This window comes from Manis javanica, chromosome 14, assembly GCF_040802235.1.
Source record: "Manis javanica isolate MJ-LG chromosome 14, MJ_LKY, whole genome shotgun sequence".
Lineage (NCBI taxonomy): Eukaryota > Metazoa > Chordata > Mammalia > Pholidota > Manidae > Manis > Manis javanica.
This window is the reverse complement of record NC_133169.1, coordinates 88,672,485-88,688,315: the sequence shown is the minus strand read 5'-3', so window position 1 is coordinate 88,688,315 and position 15,831 is coordinate 88,672,485. Positions and strand designations below refer to the sequence as shown.

At 53.5% G+C, this 15,831-nt stretch overlaps 1 protein-coding gene and 1 long non-coding RNA gene across 6 annotated transcripts in view; one reads left to right on the top strand and one right to left on the bottom strand.

Moving 5' to 3' along the window:
* LOC108391032 (uncharacterized) overlaps nt 1-1,414 on the bottom strand; it is a 332,816-nt gene extending 331,402 nt beyond the window's left edge. For all 3 annotated transcript variants that reach the window (XR_012125171.1, XR_012125170.1, XR_012125169.1), the window contains exon 1: nt 1,314-1,414. This is a non-coding gene — a long non-coding RNA (uncharacterized lncRNA). The remainder of the gene's footprint in view (nt 1-1,313) is intronic.
* A 229-nt stretch (nt 1,415-1,643) lies between these two features.
* On the top strand, nt 1,644-15,401 carry SPRY4 (sprouty RTK signaling antagonist 4). 3 transcript variants are annotated; one of them, XM_073221871.1, is made up of 4 exons: nt 1,644-1,831; nt 4,946-5,129; nt 5,661-5,900; nt 10,870-15,401. In XM_073221871.1, the coding sequence occupies exon 4, from the start codon at nt 10,917-10,919 to the stop codon at nt 11,817-11,819; it is 903 nt and encodes a 300-aa protein (XP_073077972.1). In that variant the 5' UTR covers nt 1,644-1,831; nt 4,946-5,129; nt 5,661-5,900; nt 10,870-10,916; the 3' UTR covers nt 11,820-15,401. The 3 variants fall into 3 exon arrangements, with proteins under 3 accessions (XP_073077972.1, XP_017505895.2, XP_036872378.1); XM_017650406.3 differs by lacking the exons at nt 4,946-5,129; nt 5,661-5,900 and having other exon boundaries at nt 1,646-1,831; XM_037016483.2 differs by lacking the exons at nt 1,644-1,831; nt 4,946-5,129; nt 5,661-5,900 and adding an exon at nt 1,869-2,765.
* Nucleotides 15,402-15,831: the final 430 nt, after the last annotated feature.

Here is a 15,831-nt window from a genome sequence, read left to right as displayed (position 1 = left end):
AAAGGTGCGTCTAAGTGGTGAGAAGTCATTTTAGACTGAGACTCAGTGACCTTGGGTTGTGATGTGGGTTTGCAAGATGGCCCTCGCTGCCAATCTCCAGAGCCCAGCCCCAGCCCCAGCCCCAGCCCAAGGCTAGACCTCCCGCCTGGCCTGGGAGCCTTTCATTGGCTCCTCCGGCAACAGCCAAGAACAGTCCTTTGGTGGCGTAGGAAGAAAACGACAGTCTCACAACTTCCTAGTGAAGCCAGAACACCACCAAGACGAACCTTACAGGGGATTCAGGCCCTGGCCCAGCTCTTACAAATCAAAGCCACCCGCTACCCCCAACTCCCCGAAGGCTACAGCCTCCTCCGTTCCTGGGCGGAGCTGGGCCTGCTGCGAAGCCTCCCCGCCTTCCCGGAGTCAGGCCTAATGGCGGGGGCTTTTCTTTTCACCAGTCAGGGCTGGTGCGCTCCCCCCACACCACGCACCATCATTAACTGCAAAGAAAGGATCCCCGGCCATTTCCATTTCCTCTGCGGTCCGAGAACCCTGTTGTTATTTAATCCTGCAGCCACCCCGGCAGCATCTTCAGCGCAGCCGGCTCCACCCACCCACCTGGCCGATTCTACGCGGCTCCCGCTTCCCAGAAGGGGAGCTGGCTGGGGGGCAGAGGTGGGGGTAAAGGTTGAGGAAAAGTGCCTACAGAAGCAAAGGGCCGTGCAGTTCGGTGGACAGAGGCTCCTCAGGCCCACATCCCTTAAGGGCTGGGAAACGCAAGGGGGTGGGCAGCGGGGAGGCTAGCCAGGGCAGCCGAGGGCGGGTGGACGCCGGGGCACTGCAGACACGACACTAGGGCGCGGGTGAAACGGAGCGCTGCCAGGGGAGTCAGGTCTCCTTCTAAGTAACCAGCATCGCCCCGGGGGGTACTAGAGCCGCAGGAGGCTTCGGCCTAGTAGCTGTCCACACCCAAGAAATGCGGGCATGGGTGGTCTGCCCTTGCTCTAGGGAGACTTAGCCTCAGGAAAAGAACCAGATTCACTCAAGAGCCCCCGCTCTGCCCTATTTTGATAAAGACATTATCTTAATTTCCGGTAAACGCAGTTTCAAGACCCCTCTCCCGACGCCTCCAGTTTAAAGAGAAGGCCCCCAGCAGGGGTCTTCCTGTCCCCCGCCTCCCCGCGACTGGCTGCGGCCTGGAGAGATCCCTAGATCTAGGTGTGTCCTCCCCACCCGGCTCTCTGCCCGAGATCCAGAGGCCGCAGTGTCCCCCGCCCCCCAGCGACACTGACGGTTCCTGCCCAGGCCCGCAGGGGCGTGAAGGTGGCCTTTACCTCCTCTCGCTGGCGGGGAGGGGGCACAGCCCGCGCAGCTGAGCCAGCTGCAGCAGTCGCCGCCGCCCTCCATTCATTAAAAAAAAAAAAAAAAAAAAAAAAACAACTACCTCCACCCCTCTTTGTAAAAGAACGACGGCCCCTGAAGGAGCGAGAGCCAGCCCCAGCAATCACGGGTTAAGTTCTTTTCCGGCCCCCCATTCATAAAAAAGGAGCGCGGCGCATGCGCGCGCGGGGTCTCTTGTGCCCACCCATTCATAGAATCGCGAACGGCGCGCTTGCGCACTGGAGATCCCTTCCCTCCCATTCATAAAAAAGCCATTTTTCCCAGGCAGTGGTTGCAACATCGCCGAAGAGGCAGCGAGAGGAGCTGACAGCGCGGAACTGGCGCTGCCGAGCGCAAGGAGCAGTGTCTGTTGCTCCGGCCGGCGTCTGCGAGGACAGCGGCGTCTGACCCGTTCGGGTTCGAAGATTTACCCAGACGTGGAGCAATGCTTGTGACTCTGCGGCTCTTCAAAGTAAGTCCCTGGCGGGTTTCGGGATTCGAAACTGCCCCCCACTGTGCCGCGACGCTACTCCCCCTCCGGCTGGGGCAAATGGTGCGCTATTTCTAGGCGCGCCTCGGCGCTCTTTCCCTCTGCCTGCGCCTCCTTGAGCCGCTGCGGTGTGCCGCAGCTCCCTGACGCCCTCGACTGGGCCGGCACGGCGCCGGGAGTGTTCACAGCCTGGCACCGGCGTTTTCGACCCCGGGGCAGAGCCTAGCCTGGCTTCCCCGCTCTCTGTGACTCGGGAAGCCCCGTGCATGTCCCGGGAGTTTGCCTTTGGCTTTAGACTCTTTCCTCTTGTTGCCACCACCCGCTCTGGAACGGTCGGCTATGGGCTCCGTTAGGAGCCACCTCTTGGGTCCAGCGGGCGCCCTCGCCCACCCCGGGCTCGGTGCCCACGGTGCCCGCTCTGCCGTAGATCTCCCCAGCCCGCCGCAGCGGCCTATGCTCGACGTAGGGTTTTCTTTCCCCCTTCGGATCCGTGTCGGACCGGGTTTCCACCCTTCTACCTCTCCCTCGATGGTCTGCGCGGGGTCGGCCCGGGACTGTGCATTTATGCCCCCTCTCTTCGGCGAGGTGGTTCCTCGCCGTCTGACCTTTGCTCTGCTGCCGCATTTTATGCTGTGCAACTGCCCTGCAGTTGCCTTTCCCTTCCTCGGCCTCTGTAGGGCCCGAAAGCCCTTGGGCTCCTTTACCTCCCTGTCCCCGGCCACCTAGCTGTGCCAGGCCCCGGGGCCCCCCGGCCGCTCTAGGGCTGTGGTGGGGGCTGAAGGTGCGTTTACATAACGCCGGGCGTGTGGGAGCTGGAGGAAGAGGTTGCATGCGTAGGAGAGATACGGCTCCCGCTTTCCCTCCTTCCTTAGTGGTACCAGCTTGACATGACCGAGAAGAGAGAAGGATAGAGACGGTACGTTCACAAAATTCCGAATCGCCACGGCCACGGGGGCCATGAAGGGGGGCGAGGGCGGGTTTGGCCATCCAGGCAGCCGGAGTTTGGCTCCGTCACTGGGGCCAGGGCTGTGCCCAGTTCCCCCTCCATGCAGACGATCAAAAAGCATTTAGACAGTAGCTGCTCTTGTGCAAGAAGACGATTTCTCAATTCTCTTTGATTGGGGGCTGGGGGTTGTGGGCAGTGGAGTCAAGAGAGGAGGAAAACGGTTGTGTGGCTTGGTGGGCTGAGTGATGGATAGGAGAAGCGGACTGGCCTGGAGGGGCTGGATGGTGGGCAGAGGAGAGAGCTACTGGCTGCCTCATTCACCAGCTGCTGGATGGGCATCCATATTGCCAGGCCTGGGTGAGGCCCGAGGCTGCCTGCTGGACATGGAGGCACCAGGAGCGCCACACACACACCAGCATAGGTAGTGCTAAAAGAAAAGGTGTAGGTTCCATGGGATGCCCAGATCCAGTGGGGGACCCCCTGTATCCTGCCTCCAAATGGGTGGTATGATGACTCTCTCCAGTCTGGGGAGGGGCAGGAGCAAGTGCATGTCTGGGTAGCTGGCCAAGGCTTTCCAGTCTCTCTGATGAGCCTCTCAGGGACACAAAGCTGAAAGGTGAAGGCCCAGAGCATTTAAAGAAATGTGAGTTTATCAATCTCTTAATAAGATCCGTCTGGCCTGAGGCCCTACCCAATATTGCAATGGTGATTTCACAATGTTTAGAGTTCTCTGGATCTTCATGCGAATGGAGCATAAACATCTGAAATTCTCAACCCCCCCTCACCCCCGCCTCAGTGTGTGGGCACACAGGAAAGGAAGGGCTACAGTTGGCCCCTCTCTCTCTCTCTCTCTCTCTCTCTCTCTCTCTCTCTGTCCGTCTGTCTCTCTCTCTCTCTCTCAGCAGAAGGGTGGGAAAGAAGTTGTAGACATGTCCGGTGTGAAATCAGATTTCCTTTTTCCCAGCCCTTAGAAGGGTCCTCACTTGCCAGCAGGCTCCAAGTGATCCCTAATGTGAAAAGTGTGTGTACTGACCAACTGAGCTATGTGACCAGGACTGGGTAGGGGGCATTTTGGGGGCAGATTTCTGAAATTTCCTTGATGGGCAAATATTGGTCAGCTAGGGCAATGAAGATTTTAAACACATCTCCTGTTTATCTTCCTTTTTAGCTTTTTGTGGAGTATAAATGCTGACCTGCTCATTCCCACGACCTTTTCCGGATTACCCTCTGAAATGGCAAGGGTTCCTTAAAGCTTTAGTTGGGCTTGCTGGGAAGAGGCACAACATGGACTAGACCTATTCCTGGCCAAAGGGGTGCAGAGGCTGGGGTGGGGGCTGGTGACATTTGGAGCTCCCAGATGTCTTTTTTTTTTTTTTTTTTTTCCTCCTTCCAGAATAGGTGGAGATGAAGCTTTGGAATTCCACCCTCTGAATAGTTCATAAGTAGTTTACAACTCCCACTCCGGTAAACCTGACCTTGCTCTGCCACAGGTTTGGCTGACTTGAATAGCAAATGAAGGCAGCCTTTCAGTGCAAAATCTGAAAGTCAGTGATTTGAAAATTAAGAAAGAAATATTCACACCTCTAGGAGCGGCCCCTGAGGTGTGTTGCTCTGGGGGTTAATACTTTGGGACCACATGCAGGGGCTGATGATCCAATTTCTGATGCTAAAATAAAAGTCCCTTTGTGTGCCGTCTTCCAGCCCCCAGGTTTTGGCCCCCACAAACATCTTTCTTTCCTCAGGCTATCCTTTTGGGGAGGGCCCCGCTGTTGGTACCAAGGAAGCTTAGAAAAGAAGCCCTTCTTTTCCTTCAGAGAAGTTCAGTGTTCTTAGAGAGTTGTGGCAGTTATTTTGTTTCTGCGTCCAGGGTGCCTGTCATCCAGCCCCTACTGAGGCACAAGTTCTCTTATGAGGAAAATTTGGGGGAAGATTCTTGCACAAACCTCAAGATCTAGAGATACAGTTTGGGGTGTAGACATGACAGTGTTTCAAAGGAAGGTGAACTGCAAGAGTGGCGAAGGTTCCATTTCATGGTCAACCTGGATCACCCTGACAGAAGGGTGACCAGTGACTCACCGGAATATATTTTTTCCTTTCAAAAGAAGAAAGTGATGAAGAGAACATACCAAAAACTGTATTACTTTTTCTAGGCCAAGCTTGAGGCCAGTCAGAACAGATGAGTGGCTAGGAGACCTGCTAACCTCGGGCCTTAATCTCCCCATCACACAGTCCAGGGAACAGGCCTGGGCCACACTGTGCCCTTCTTACCACTGGGCATCCACCTGGTTGTAAGGGAGCTCCTGCCTGCCCAGGAGGTATGGGGTGTTGCATGAGGTAAGAGGCGGGGTATTCCTGGCTGTCAGGGGTCTGGGGCCACCCTGCAGATCCGGACAGCTGACAAGGCTGTGGATGTATCCGGGGCATGTGGCTGGGCTTAAGAGGCTCCACCGTTCAGCTGCGATCACGATTGTTCTTTCCAAGGACAGTCAGCAGCGGAAGCAAGGGCACGGGGGGGGGAGGGAGCACAGATGTGCTGCATCTCGCGGAGGAGGGAAGGGGCCCTTCTGGGGCAGGTGGCCATTTGCAGAAGAGTGGTTTCCCTTGTCGGCCAGTCTTTTTCTGGTTGGAGGGAGGTGGGAGTCATTTCCTGCTCCATCCCAGGAGTAAGCTAAAATCTATTATTACCAGTTCATTTCTTAGTGGAGGGTGGTGAGAAAAATGCAGTCATCTTGGTGTAGGTGAGCAAGGGCTTCCCCTGGGGGTTTGGGTTTCTGTCCCCACCCCCAAACTGCGCTGTGGGCCCAGAGTTCCCTAACTGCGGAGGTTAACAGGCTTCTTCCCATTCTGCCCTCCTTGACTTCTAAGCCTTCTTGAAGGGGATCCGAGAGGACAATAATTATGGGGGTGAGACACGGAAGCCGGTTAGAAGAATTCAGAACCAAAGTCCAGCAAGGCCTCTCCCACTCACTCTGTGCTGGGGCTTTGTTGCTCAGCCGGCTTGTGGATGTGGAAGAGAATAGGGCTGAGAGCTGGTAACTGGTGATGGGACAGACCGATGAAAAGCAGCTGTTTTCTTTTGTGGTCTCTCACAGATTCTGTGCAGAGGTGAGCTCCTTGGTGTTGATGCTGGCCTTGGGGGTGCGGTGGGGTGGGGGGCTGAGGAGCAGAGCGGGGATTCGCAGACCAATCCAGCTGCCTCACAGCCTTCCTTATTCTCCCAGCAGGGCCATCCTCAGCAGAGATGCGGAGACTGTATTCCTCAGTAGGCTGTAGGAAAGGCGAGCCCCAGGCTTCCCTCACCACCACTCCCCCACCTTTTAATGCCTTTTAGGGGCAGTAAGTCATTACTTGGTTGGAGCTTAATTAACTAAATGGGACGTCGTCACAAAGAACCTAGAGAGAGCGGTGGGCGGGCCCTCTGGCAGCCTAGAGACCTTTCCTACTGAGGTGTTAAAGGGTTAAACCACCTTCACTGAAAGAACCTGCTGAGACTGAATGGAGCAGTGTAGAAACTGCCCATTCATTCGGAGCCTCTTGCCAGTTTGTCATTAGCTGACCTGTAGTTTTCAAAGTACAGCTGTCAGGGTTTCCCGGTTCCTCTCCCCAGGGTAAGTCAAGGGGAAGGGGCAGCCGAGTGGCCGGGACATTTCACATGCCTCTTGTTTCTTTTCAGCTGGCCTTACTGAGAGGCCTGCCTCCTGACGCTCAGCCCCTCCCCACAGGTACAAATGCAGCGTCAGACTCCCAGACTGCCAAGCTGCAAACACAGGGCTGTGTGCTCTGGGCTTTTCAATATCCTGCTGACTCAGGGCCCCAGGACTCTCTTCTGGCCCCTCCTTCCCTTCCCCACAGACCTGGACCATCTGGACCAGGAAGCCCCGTCTGTGAATGTGCCCTAGGGGCTCTTATGTCCAGCTTTAGAGGTGGGAGAAGAGAGGATTCCCTTCTGCTCCAGGGCTTCCTTGTAGGGACTGTTTTGTGGTGAGAGCCTACTAGTGAGACCCATTCAACTTAAAAAAAAATTATAAATGCAAACACAGGGTAAGGAAGGCAGGAGGGCGGGGGTGACGGAAGGGGTGGCAAAGGAAACTGAGTCGGAAGGGAAGATAACTTGAGCTCTGAGTCTTGCTGTAATGACAGATTTCAAACTACCAGCATTCACTTCACACTGAAAATCTCCTTAACTAGGGGCCAGTCTGATATAAGGCCTGTCTAAGCTTCATTTCCCTGCTGGTTGATTAAGGGCCCACCCATGGCCTGATGAGGTCCCCTGAGGGCTGATGGGACACTGACAAGGTTCATGGCCCGCACCTCCATACCTTTCTGTGAATACCCAGAAATCCTTGTAAATCAGGGCTGCCGAGTTACGATTCAACCCAGAGTTGAGTCTGGGTTGTTTGAATCTTGTCCTGATACTGGCCAGCTGTATGACTCTGTTTTTCCACTTCATCGTCTCCAAAGTAGGTGTTACCCAAAGTGTTGGTGAGGATTAAACGATAAAAATCGTGGAGGGCTTAGCACAGAGCCTGACACCAAGATGTTTTTCATAAATATTAGCTGAATAATTATTATTCATGATTATTAGAAGTTTGAAGTGGAGGCAGAAGTTTCCTTTCCCCATGCTATCCGTAAGACTGCTACCTAAATTCACCAGAGGTTACTTCTCTGGCTAAGTGGGGTGCTGGCTTTGTTTCTCTGTCCACGGTCTTCCAAATTGGCAATCAGTCTTCCAAATAGCCTAAATGAGGCAAAGACTTCTCTCTCCTATTTATATTATAAATCTCTTCCTTCCTTGCAGGGGAAGCAGAGAGTACATATTAAACAGCACTTAAGTTCGTCAGCATTGCTTAGACTGAAGGGTGGGTGTGTCCCTGTGAGTAGACATTGATCTTCTGAACCAACTGAGGATTGGGGTTTTTCGAGACGTCGTTTGGCTGTGCTGCGCAGGGAGTCTTTTTTGTCAGCCAAATGAATTTAACTCTCCTCTGGAGGGTCCCTGCTAGTGCGGGGTGAAGCCATGAGGCCTGAGTGAGTTTGAGCAGTGCAGCTCTGAGCCAGCCGTTGTTTTCTGCTGAGCTGGTGACCGGAAGGAATCCTCCATCAGGATTATGATGGAGAGGCTGCATTTTAGAATGTGCCTGTTGGGGCCGTCCTGGGTGCAGCCTGTCCCAGCAGAGCTGAGTCATTGTGGACTGGGCTCCCACCACTATGCCTGGCTGGCCCCAACTGCAGGCCCAGATGTTGACAGCTGCCTCTGGAAGGTGATGGAGCTGCTAGTGCCAACACTCCCTAGCCTGAAGGTGCTGGCTCCCACCCTGGCTTCCTGGTAGGGCTTTCCTGTGGGACTTTTTCCATGAATCTGCCTTCTGATTTCAGGGCGTATTAAAATCCCTGAGCATCGACCCTGCTTTTGCTTCATCCACAGAAAAACATGGTTGATTTTAAAGAACCCCAAGAGTAGATAATCTTCTGAGGGAGGGGGTACCCTTGCTTTTTCCCCACAGCATGGCAGGTTCCAATCTGGTCTGAGACAAAGCCCAACTACATGAGGCGATACTGCTACTGACATTTTGTTGGCAGGACCCAGAGTATTCATGACCTGAGCTTCTAGAATAAGGGAATCGTGTTGTCTTTGTCTGGGGTGGGGGTTCTGGCTGGGGCACCTCTTAGCTGGCGCCGGAGAGTCTTATCCTGTGCCTCTTGTCAGCATTTCCCTTCTTATGCCTAGTCACACCTTTTCCTCCAGGCAAAATCCCCAGGGCTGGATCCTGGGGCTCCTAACTCTCTTATGTTGACCCCCAAACTCATTTATTCTAGAAGCAAGGTTTTGGAACCCCTGCAAAGAGTTAAGTGGGCTGAGGTAGCATTTCCTGAAGCTCTGCCCCATGGCCAGTGTGGTCCTTGGAAAAGTTCCTCTCCCACAGGTGCTTATTGGACATTCCCCCCCATGCAACCCTGGCCACAGGAGCCCCCCAGGAGGCTGCCTTGGCAAATGACTGTTTCTCAGTGGCTGACCTGCCGGGCACCTGAGGCTCCGCCTGTCACAGGGAAGTCTCTTCTTTGAAGATGATGCCCTCATTTCATCTGGGGGAACTTGGAAGCAGGAGTAGGCTTTTCTCCCAGGTGAGAAACCTGCACAGAAACACCAGCATCTTTTAGGTAGGTAGGGCTGTGGGAGCAAAACCAGTACATGCCCAGTGCGAGTGGATGGTACCAGCTGACTGAGCACCGAACCTGGCAGAAAAGACTTAATGCCTCTTGGCATTTCACAGTGTAGATGATACACAGATGAGAACCCTGTGGATAAGCTCTTTCAGGCCCTCCATGAACTTCCCACTGAGACCTCACTATTTCAGACAGGCTGGGAAGCACGCAAGGAAACCCGTACCCAGCAGTTTAGCCATTTCTGATCAAACCATCGTTTCCAAGTAGGGGAAGTATGGTATTTCCTCTTCATTCCTTACCATAGACATTGAGAAGCATGGATGAGCTGGCAGGGGTGAGGTCTGAGGAGTGTGGGATTCACTGCAAGTGGAAACCTCTCCATGTCCTCGTCTTAGGCATCACCTTTGAGGCAAGATGAACCTAATAGTAGAGGCATAGATAGGGTTGCCTCTCCTAATTAGAAAATCGTTAACATCTTTAATAAGCATTTACCAAAACCCTACCTCATAATACGTCCAATGGTCTTTTTTTTTTTTTAAGACAGATAATCCTTCCCTTCCGTCCACACCCTGTTATGTCCTCCACTGCCTGGTGGAATCTTCCCAGAGCCTCTAATCTTTCTCTTGGATTCCAAATTGTGTCCCCTTGGGCAGAGGTCTTGGCCTTCTGCTGCTATTTCTTTAAATTGATCTCCAGCCGAATTCCGAATGTAAAGGTCAGCAGGCGAGGAAATGGCACTTCTAATAGAAAACAATGTGCACTTTCTAAATTTGAACCAAGCCGTTTCCGCTCTTTGATTTAAGTGACTTCCTGGGGTTCCGTGTCAGGCACTGCAGTTGAATCTCTGGCTGGATTCCAACTTAAAATTGCACTCTCCCGGTGAAATTAGAAACTGATCCACGGCTGGCTTAGCTATTCTAGTAAATAGCATTTAGGCTGACTGTTCAGCTCAGCACTTGGAAATGGGTGATGTGAGTGCCCCTCGGGAGGATTTCCCATCCAGGTTGTCAGAAGCTCACCTACCCAAAGGTTATTAGCCACTGGAGGTTGCTGCTCTTAGAAGTGGTAGTGATAAGTTAATGCCCTGGCATGCAGGCTTCAGATAAGGCAGCCCTTCCTTCTCTTGTGGCTCTGAAATAAGGGCTGTTGTTTATGCAGCTGATAAACTCCGTAAGAGCAAACGGGCTGTATGTTGTGGTCAGTACATCCTCTGCACAATGCTTGGCATGTATGCTTATTAGTGTTCAGGAAAGCTAAACTGTTGCTCTCTGGGATGCTAAGGTTACTGAGTACTTGTATGCCAAGCTAGGTGCTAGGTACCGGATATGCTTTTTCTCATTCAATCTTCCCAAGAACCCATTTTACAGATGACAAAACTAAGGCAGAGAGGTTACTAAGAACCTCATTCACAGCAACACTGCCAGGCAGAGGTGAGAATTACAACTTGGGTTTGAGTCCAGAGCTCATGTACATTATACCCACTGAGCTATGTCCCTTAAATGAGGAGCATGTTTCACTGGGTTTGAAAGAACGAACTCGGACAGTCTGGCTTTGAGTCCAGGTCTACTACGGATAGTTTTGTGTTACTGTGAACATGAGTTTTCTGTACCTAGAAAAGGGTTACTAGTAGTAGTAAACATTTTATGATCATTGTAAGGGTCAAGACTTAATATATGTGTTGCTTAGCCGAGCGCCTGGCATATAGTAAATACTAAATAAGTGTTATATCTGCCACTACTGTCATTGTCATTGTTAATCATCTCAGCCTTACTGCTGGAGAGTCCCCTAAGGGAACCCAGATCTTGTTCGCAGGCTCCCAAAGACGGGAACCTAATAGGGTGGGGATGTTCACAGATCAGGGACTGATGCCTGGAATCCATTCTCTCTTCTTTCCCACCCCCCCACCCAGGGTCCCTAGAAGCCTGTTTCTTGGTGCAGTCCAGGACCTCCAGCCCCATGGAGCCCCCGATCCCACAGAGTGTTGTCCCCCTGACTCCCGGCTCAGTCATGGTGCAGCCCCTTCTTGACAGCCGCGCGCCGCACAGCCGGCTCCAGCACCCACTCACCATCCTCCCCATCGACCAGATGAAGATCAGCCACGTGGAGAATGACTACATAGACAACCCCGGCCTGGTGCCGCCCGCCGGCCCGAAGCGGCCCCGGGGCGGCGCCGCAGAGCTGGCACCAGCGCCCGCGCGCTGCGAGCAGGACGTGACGCACCACTGGATCTCCTTCAGCGGGCGCCCCGGCTCCGTGAGCAGCAGCAGTAGCGCTTCCTCCGACCAGCGGCTCCTAGACCACATGGCGCCGCCGCCCCTGGCCGACCAGGCCTCCCCGAGGGCTGTGCGCGTCCAGCCCAAGGCGGCACCTTGCAAGGCCCTGGACCTGAAAGGCCCGGCTGTCCCCGCAGAGCTGGACAAGCACTGCCTGCTGTGCGAGGCCTGCGGGAAGTGTAAGTGCAAGGAGTGCGCGTCCCCTCGGACGTTGCCCTCCTGCTGGGTCTGCAACCAGGAGTGCCTGTGCTCGGCGCAGACCCTGGTCAACTACGGCACCTGCATGTGCCTAGTGCAGGGCATCTTCTACCACTGCACCAACGAGGACGACGAGGGCTCCTGCGCCGACCACCCCTGCTCCTGCTCCCGCTCAAACTGCTGCGCCCGCTGGTCCATCATGGGCGCCCTGTCCCTGGTGCTGCCCTGCCTGCTCTGCTACCTGCCCGCCACCGGCTGCGTGAAGCTGGCCCAGCGCGGCTACGACCGCCTGCGCCGCCCCGGTTGCCGCTGCAAGCACACGAACAGCGTCATCTGCAAGGCAGCTGCCGGGGACGCCAAGGCCAGCAGACCCGACAAGCCTTTCTGACGCTTCGGGTCAAAGGCCCCCCGGGAGCTCCCTGTGGAAACCTGGTTCCCTCTGACACCTGAGAAGACCACAGCGAGGCCAGAGGCTTCAGCCTCCCGAGGCCCACCTAGCTCGTCTGCCTGCTCCCCACCTCCAGCTTCCGAAGAAACAGACCACCATCACCCACCCTCCTTCCCCAAAAGGATGAGGAAGCACTTTGGGTTTTTCCAAGAGTCCTGGAACTTTGTGTCAAACAGACGGTGGCAAGGGGTGTGGCGTGGCTTGGGGGGATTTTTCTTTTCCAGAAGACGGAACACAGATGTGGACCCGTGTCCGGAAGCTGCAGCTGCTTGAATGCAGCTCCTCCGCCCTCCCCTTCTCCCTGCTTTTCTCCACTCTCTTTGGCTGCCTGGGAGGAACCGTCCACTGGCCAGGGGACCTTTGAAGAGGGCCCTTTGGAGTCTCCACATCTGTACCTTCATCTCTTCCCCCCTTCCACCCCAGTTTGCCCCAGCATCTCGGGGAAGGTGTAGACCCTGGCAATCCTGTTGTATATACTTGGGAGCCCCCCAAGAACAGAGGGCGGCCAGTGAAACCAGGCCTCATTCCTCATCTTCCCTGGAGCCACTGCACACTGCATTTCTCCCTTCCTGTTTCGTCACTAACTCTTGGGGGTGTTCCACTCGTAACACCCCCCTTTGGCCCTTACTGAGTCACAGACTCACCTGCCCACTACGGGTCCTGAGTTCTCTGCCCAGATCCTTTCCAGAAACTTGATGACTAGAGAGCTGGGGCAGCAAACGCCGAGACCAAATATCATTTTGCCAATGAGTTTGAGGCTGTATTTCTGGATCCTGTCATTATGTTTTTATGGAATAATTAAACCAGACGCTAACGGTGTTTTAAAAAATAATAATAAAACACTCGCTTCCTTTTGGGCCACCCCCAGGAAGGGCTGATTTCAAAATCTGGGGGGGCAAGAAACCTCAAGGAACGCAGTCCCCTCCCTACCAAGAAGAGGATTTTAACAGCGACCAAGAGAGGCAGCACCTCCCGTTGGCAAAGGGACTGGAGGCGAGCTGGGCGTGGGTTTCTCTTCCTATTCTGCTGCTTGCTGTCATCGCCTTTCGTGTACAGTGATGCATCTGTATCTTTATTGTAAATAGAAAAATGATGAAAAAAGAGTCTATTTAGTATTAGGAAGCCCTGGCAGGGGAGTTAGAAGAGGGCCAGGGTGGGCGTTGGGCTTCTTCGAGGGCCCCTGGGGATTGAGCCCTGCTGCGGGCGCCCCCTTCCAAGAGCCCAAAGACGTAGCAACTCTTTCTCTCAAGGTGCTAAAGGACTCAAAAGTGCAGCACGTCCGGTGGGTAGGTACTTGTTGCATGCAAAGCTGTAGAGTGTCTGGTCCTTCCTCCCCAGCTGTTGTGCGGGGTTCTGGCTTCGTGTGGTATTTTGTGTTCCCCCCACCACCATCTCCCACTTATGAGAAGAAGGGGCCTGGGCTGGAAAAGCTACCCCAGGTGAAATTAGAGGTGCATCAGGCAGAACGTTTCCTGCGTTCCCACTTTGTTCTGGAGGAACAGTAGTGCCTCCAGGAAGGAGGTAGGGAGGCTGGTAGCTGTGATTGGCATGCACCCAATGCTTCTCAAGGACCTTTTTTTTCCTTCTTGAAGAATAGTAGGAACTTCTTATGGTTTAGAGTAAGTTAACTGTAACCGTAGGTATTTATTGATTGAGGAAAGGAGGGGAGGGTCTTATTATTTTAGGCTTTATTTATATTACATTTTCTAGCTTGTAAAAGGCGAATATGAAATATTGCATCTGCGTTTTCTAAGGCTGATTCACGTAGCTACCCTTGCCACAGTCGTGATGGATGTATGGATGTTCTTGCACAAATCGGAGGGAAAGCTAGAAAAAAACACATTCAGCCAACCACTTATTGATTGAATGTATCAGATATGTGCTGAAGGGACCAGAGGTGTTTTCTTCAGGATAGGTGTGCAGAGGTTCCCCCCAAAACAAAAGGGCACGTGTCTGCTCTTGGTGGGGCCTCAGAGCCCCTCTCTCAATGTCTCCATGGGAAACTTGACCTGGTGGCAAGTTGCACTCGGGTGATCTTGGTGTTCTACATGCCCATTCCGTGGAGAACTGATTTACATAAGCTGTGTTATATACACACACACCTCTGTCTACATGGACTGACCCTCTATCTACAGGGGCCCTGTTTCCTGGCAAACAGCCTCCTGAACCCTGACTTTTTGTGTACATAGTTGTAAACATGGATTTTTCTGGGTTTTGGTTTTCTTTCTCTGTTTTCCTCCCCCTGTTCTGGCTTGTTCTTGGTTTGCATTTAACCTGCTGGACGGATGTCTGGAGCTCCGGGCCCTGTGCCCAGGGGTGAGGAGGGGAGTGGGGCTGCTTCGGTTCTCCACACTCCCTTCGCATAGCAAGCCCTCAGCATGTTTCTCTCAGCTTCTTGGCAAAAAGCAAGGGAACTGGCTTGCCTGTGGACCCCGGGGGCCAGCCGGTCAGGGGTCCCCGAGGGACCAGGCTCTCAGAAACAACACATTTCTGTGGCTGCTTCTGGCTGATTGTGTTTCCTGTCCCCAGTGGCTTGCTTGGCTGGATTACGCCCTGTCCCGACCTTTCTTGAGAAGAGCCGGCTGGTTCCCACTTCTGTCCCACCCCAGGGCGGGTGGTGGTGCTGCCTGGAACTAGAGGTTGAGTCCCCAAGCCTGGGTGCGGCACATGTGTCCAGGGGGCCTTAGCTGCTCCCCTTGTGAGGGTGGGGGTGTGCAAGCCCAACACTCTAGTAGGCACCCTGGGGACTGGGTCTAGGCTAGCGAAGCCCTCCCAGGTAGGTGGTGGGGCACCACCAAGGTTTCTTACAGTCCTTGGCTGGAAGGAGGTGAAGACCACTCCTGGTGTTGATACGATCCCCTTCAGTGCTGACAGAGATGAAGACCTTCATGGCACACGGTCTGGTTCAGCATTTGGAGTCTTACGGGTCCCCGTGTACATTGAGTGACACCCGGTTAGATAATGACTTCTCCAAGGTGTCAGAACGTGGAGAGTGTTAGTTGGGACCAGCACCCAGATTTCATCTCGAAGTTTCATCTCCCATGCTGCCCAGGAGATGTCCAGTGGCATGTGGGTGGCACGGCCTTGCGCTGTGCCATCCACTGGGGCATCCCGCACGCCTCAGCGGCTGCGGCTCATGCCTTCAGTGAGTGCTGTCCTGAGAGGGCTGAGGACAGATCTTGCACCGCCGGCTTCTGCTGTGGGGTCCTCCACATGGTGTCTTCTCTTGTTTTCTCTCCTCACTGCCCCACAGTTTGGTTTTCGTGTTGCGAACAGAAGAGCTGTTTTAAGGTTCCCTCCGTACTTCATTTTCCTTCCTCACTATAGCCCCTTCTCGTCCCACAACAAAAGTTACAGAAGGTTTCCTTTGTATAGAATATTTATTTTGAAGCTCTATTTTAATAGTATTTATTTTAGAAAGTCTACTATTGTAAGAGTTCTTCTGTTTGTGAAGAAAAAAACAAGTTAAAAACTGAATGTACTGATCTAGAAAATATATATAAATATATATTGTTAAATATACACAGGACTGCCGTTTCTCGTGTTTGTGTGTTCACGCCCTCGACATCCCCACCCCACAAGGCCCCAAGTTCATCAAAGAACACTCACCAAATGGCAGAGGATCATTTGACCACCGGTTTATAAAAATCCTGTGGTTCTTTGATGCCCTGGTGTCCCCCAAACAGATTTTCATGCCCCTCCACACATACATGTTTCAAGAAGGCAAACACAAGCCCCTGGCAGTTTCCTTACATTCACTGGACTGCTGGATGTTACACAAAACCACCTTCTTTCACCTCTAAAGCCTTCCATCCACGTGATGACTTCCTCTGCCCTTCCAATGCACCTTCCATCTGCTTCCCCTGCCCCCACCCCCACCCCATGTCCTAAATACACTCGAACTTGGTTAGAGACCTGGCCACTTAATCAGTTAAGGTAACTGGGGGAGACT

Coding starts and splice junctions, on each gene's coding strand:
- SPRY4 (XM_073221871.1), top strand. CDS start 10,917: ATGGAGCCCCCGATCCCACAGAGTGTTGTCCCCCTGACTCCCGGCTCA.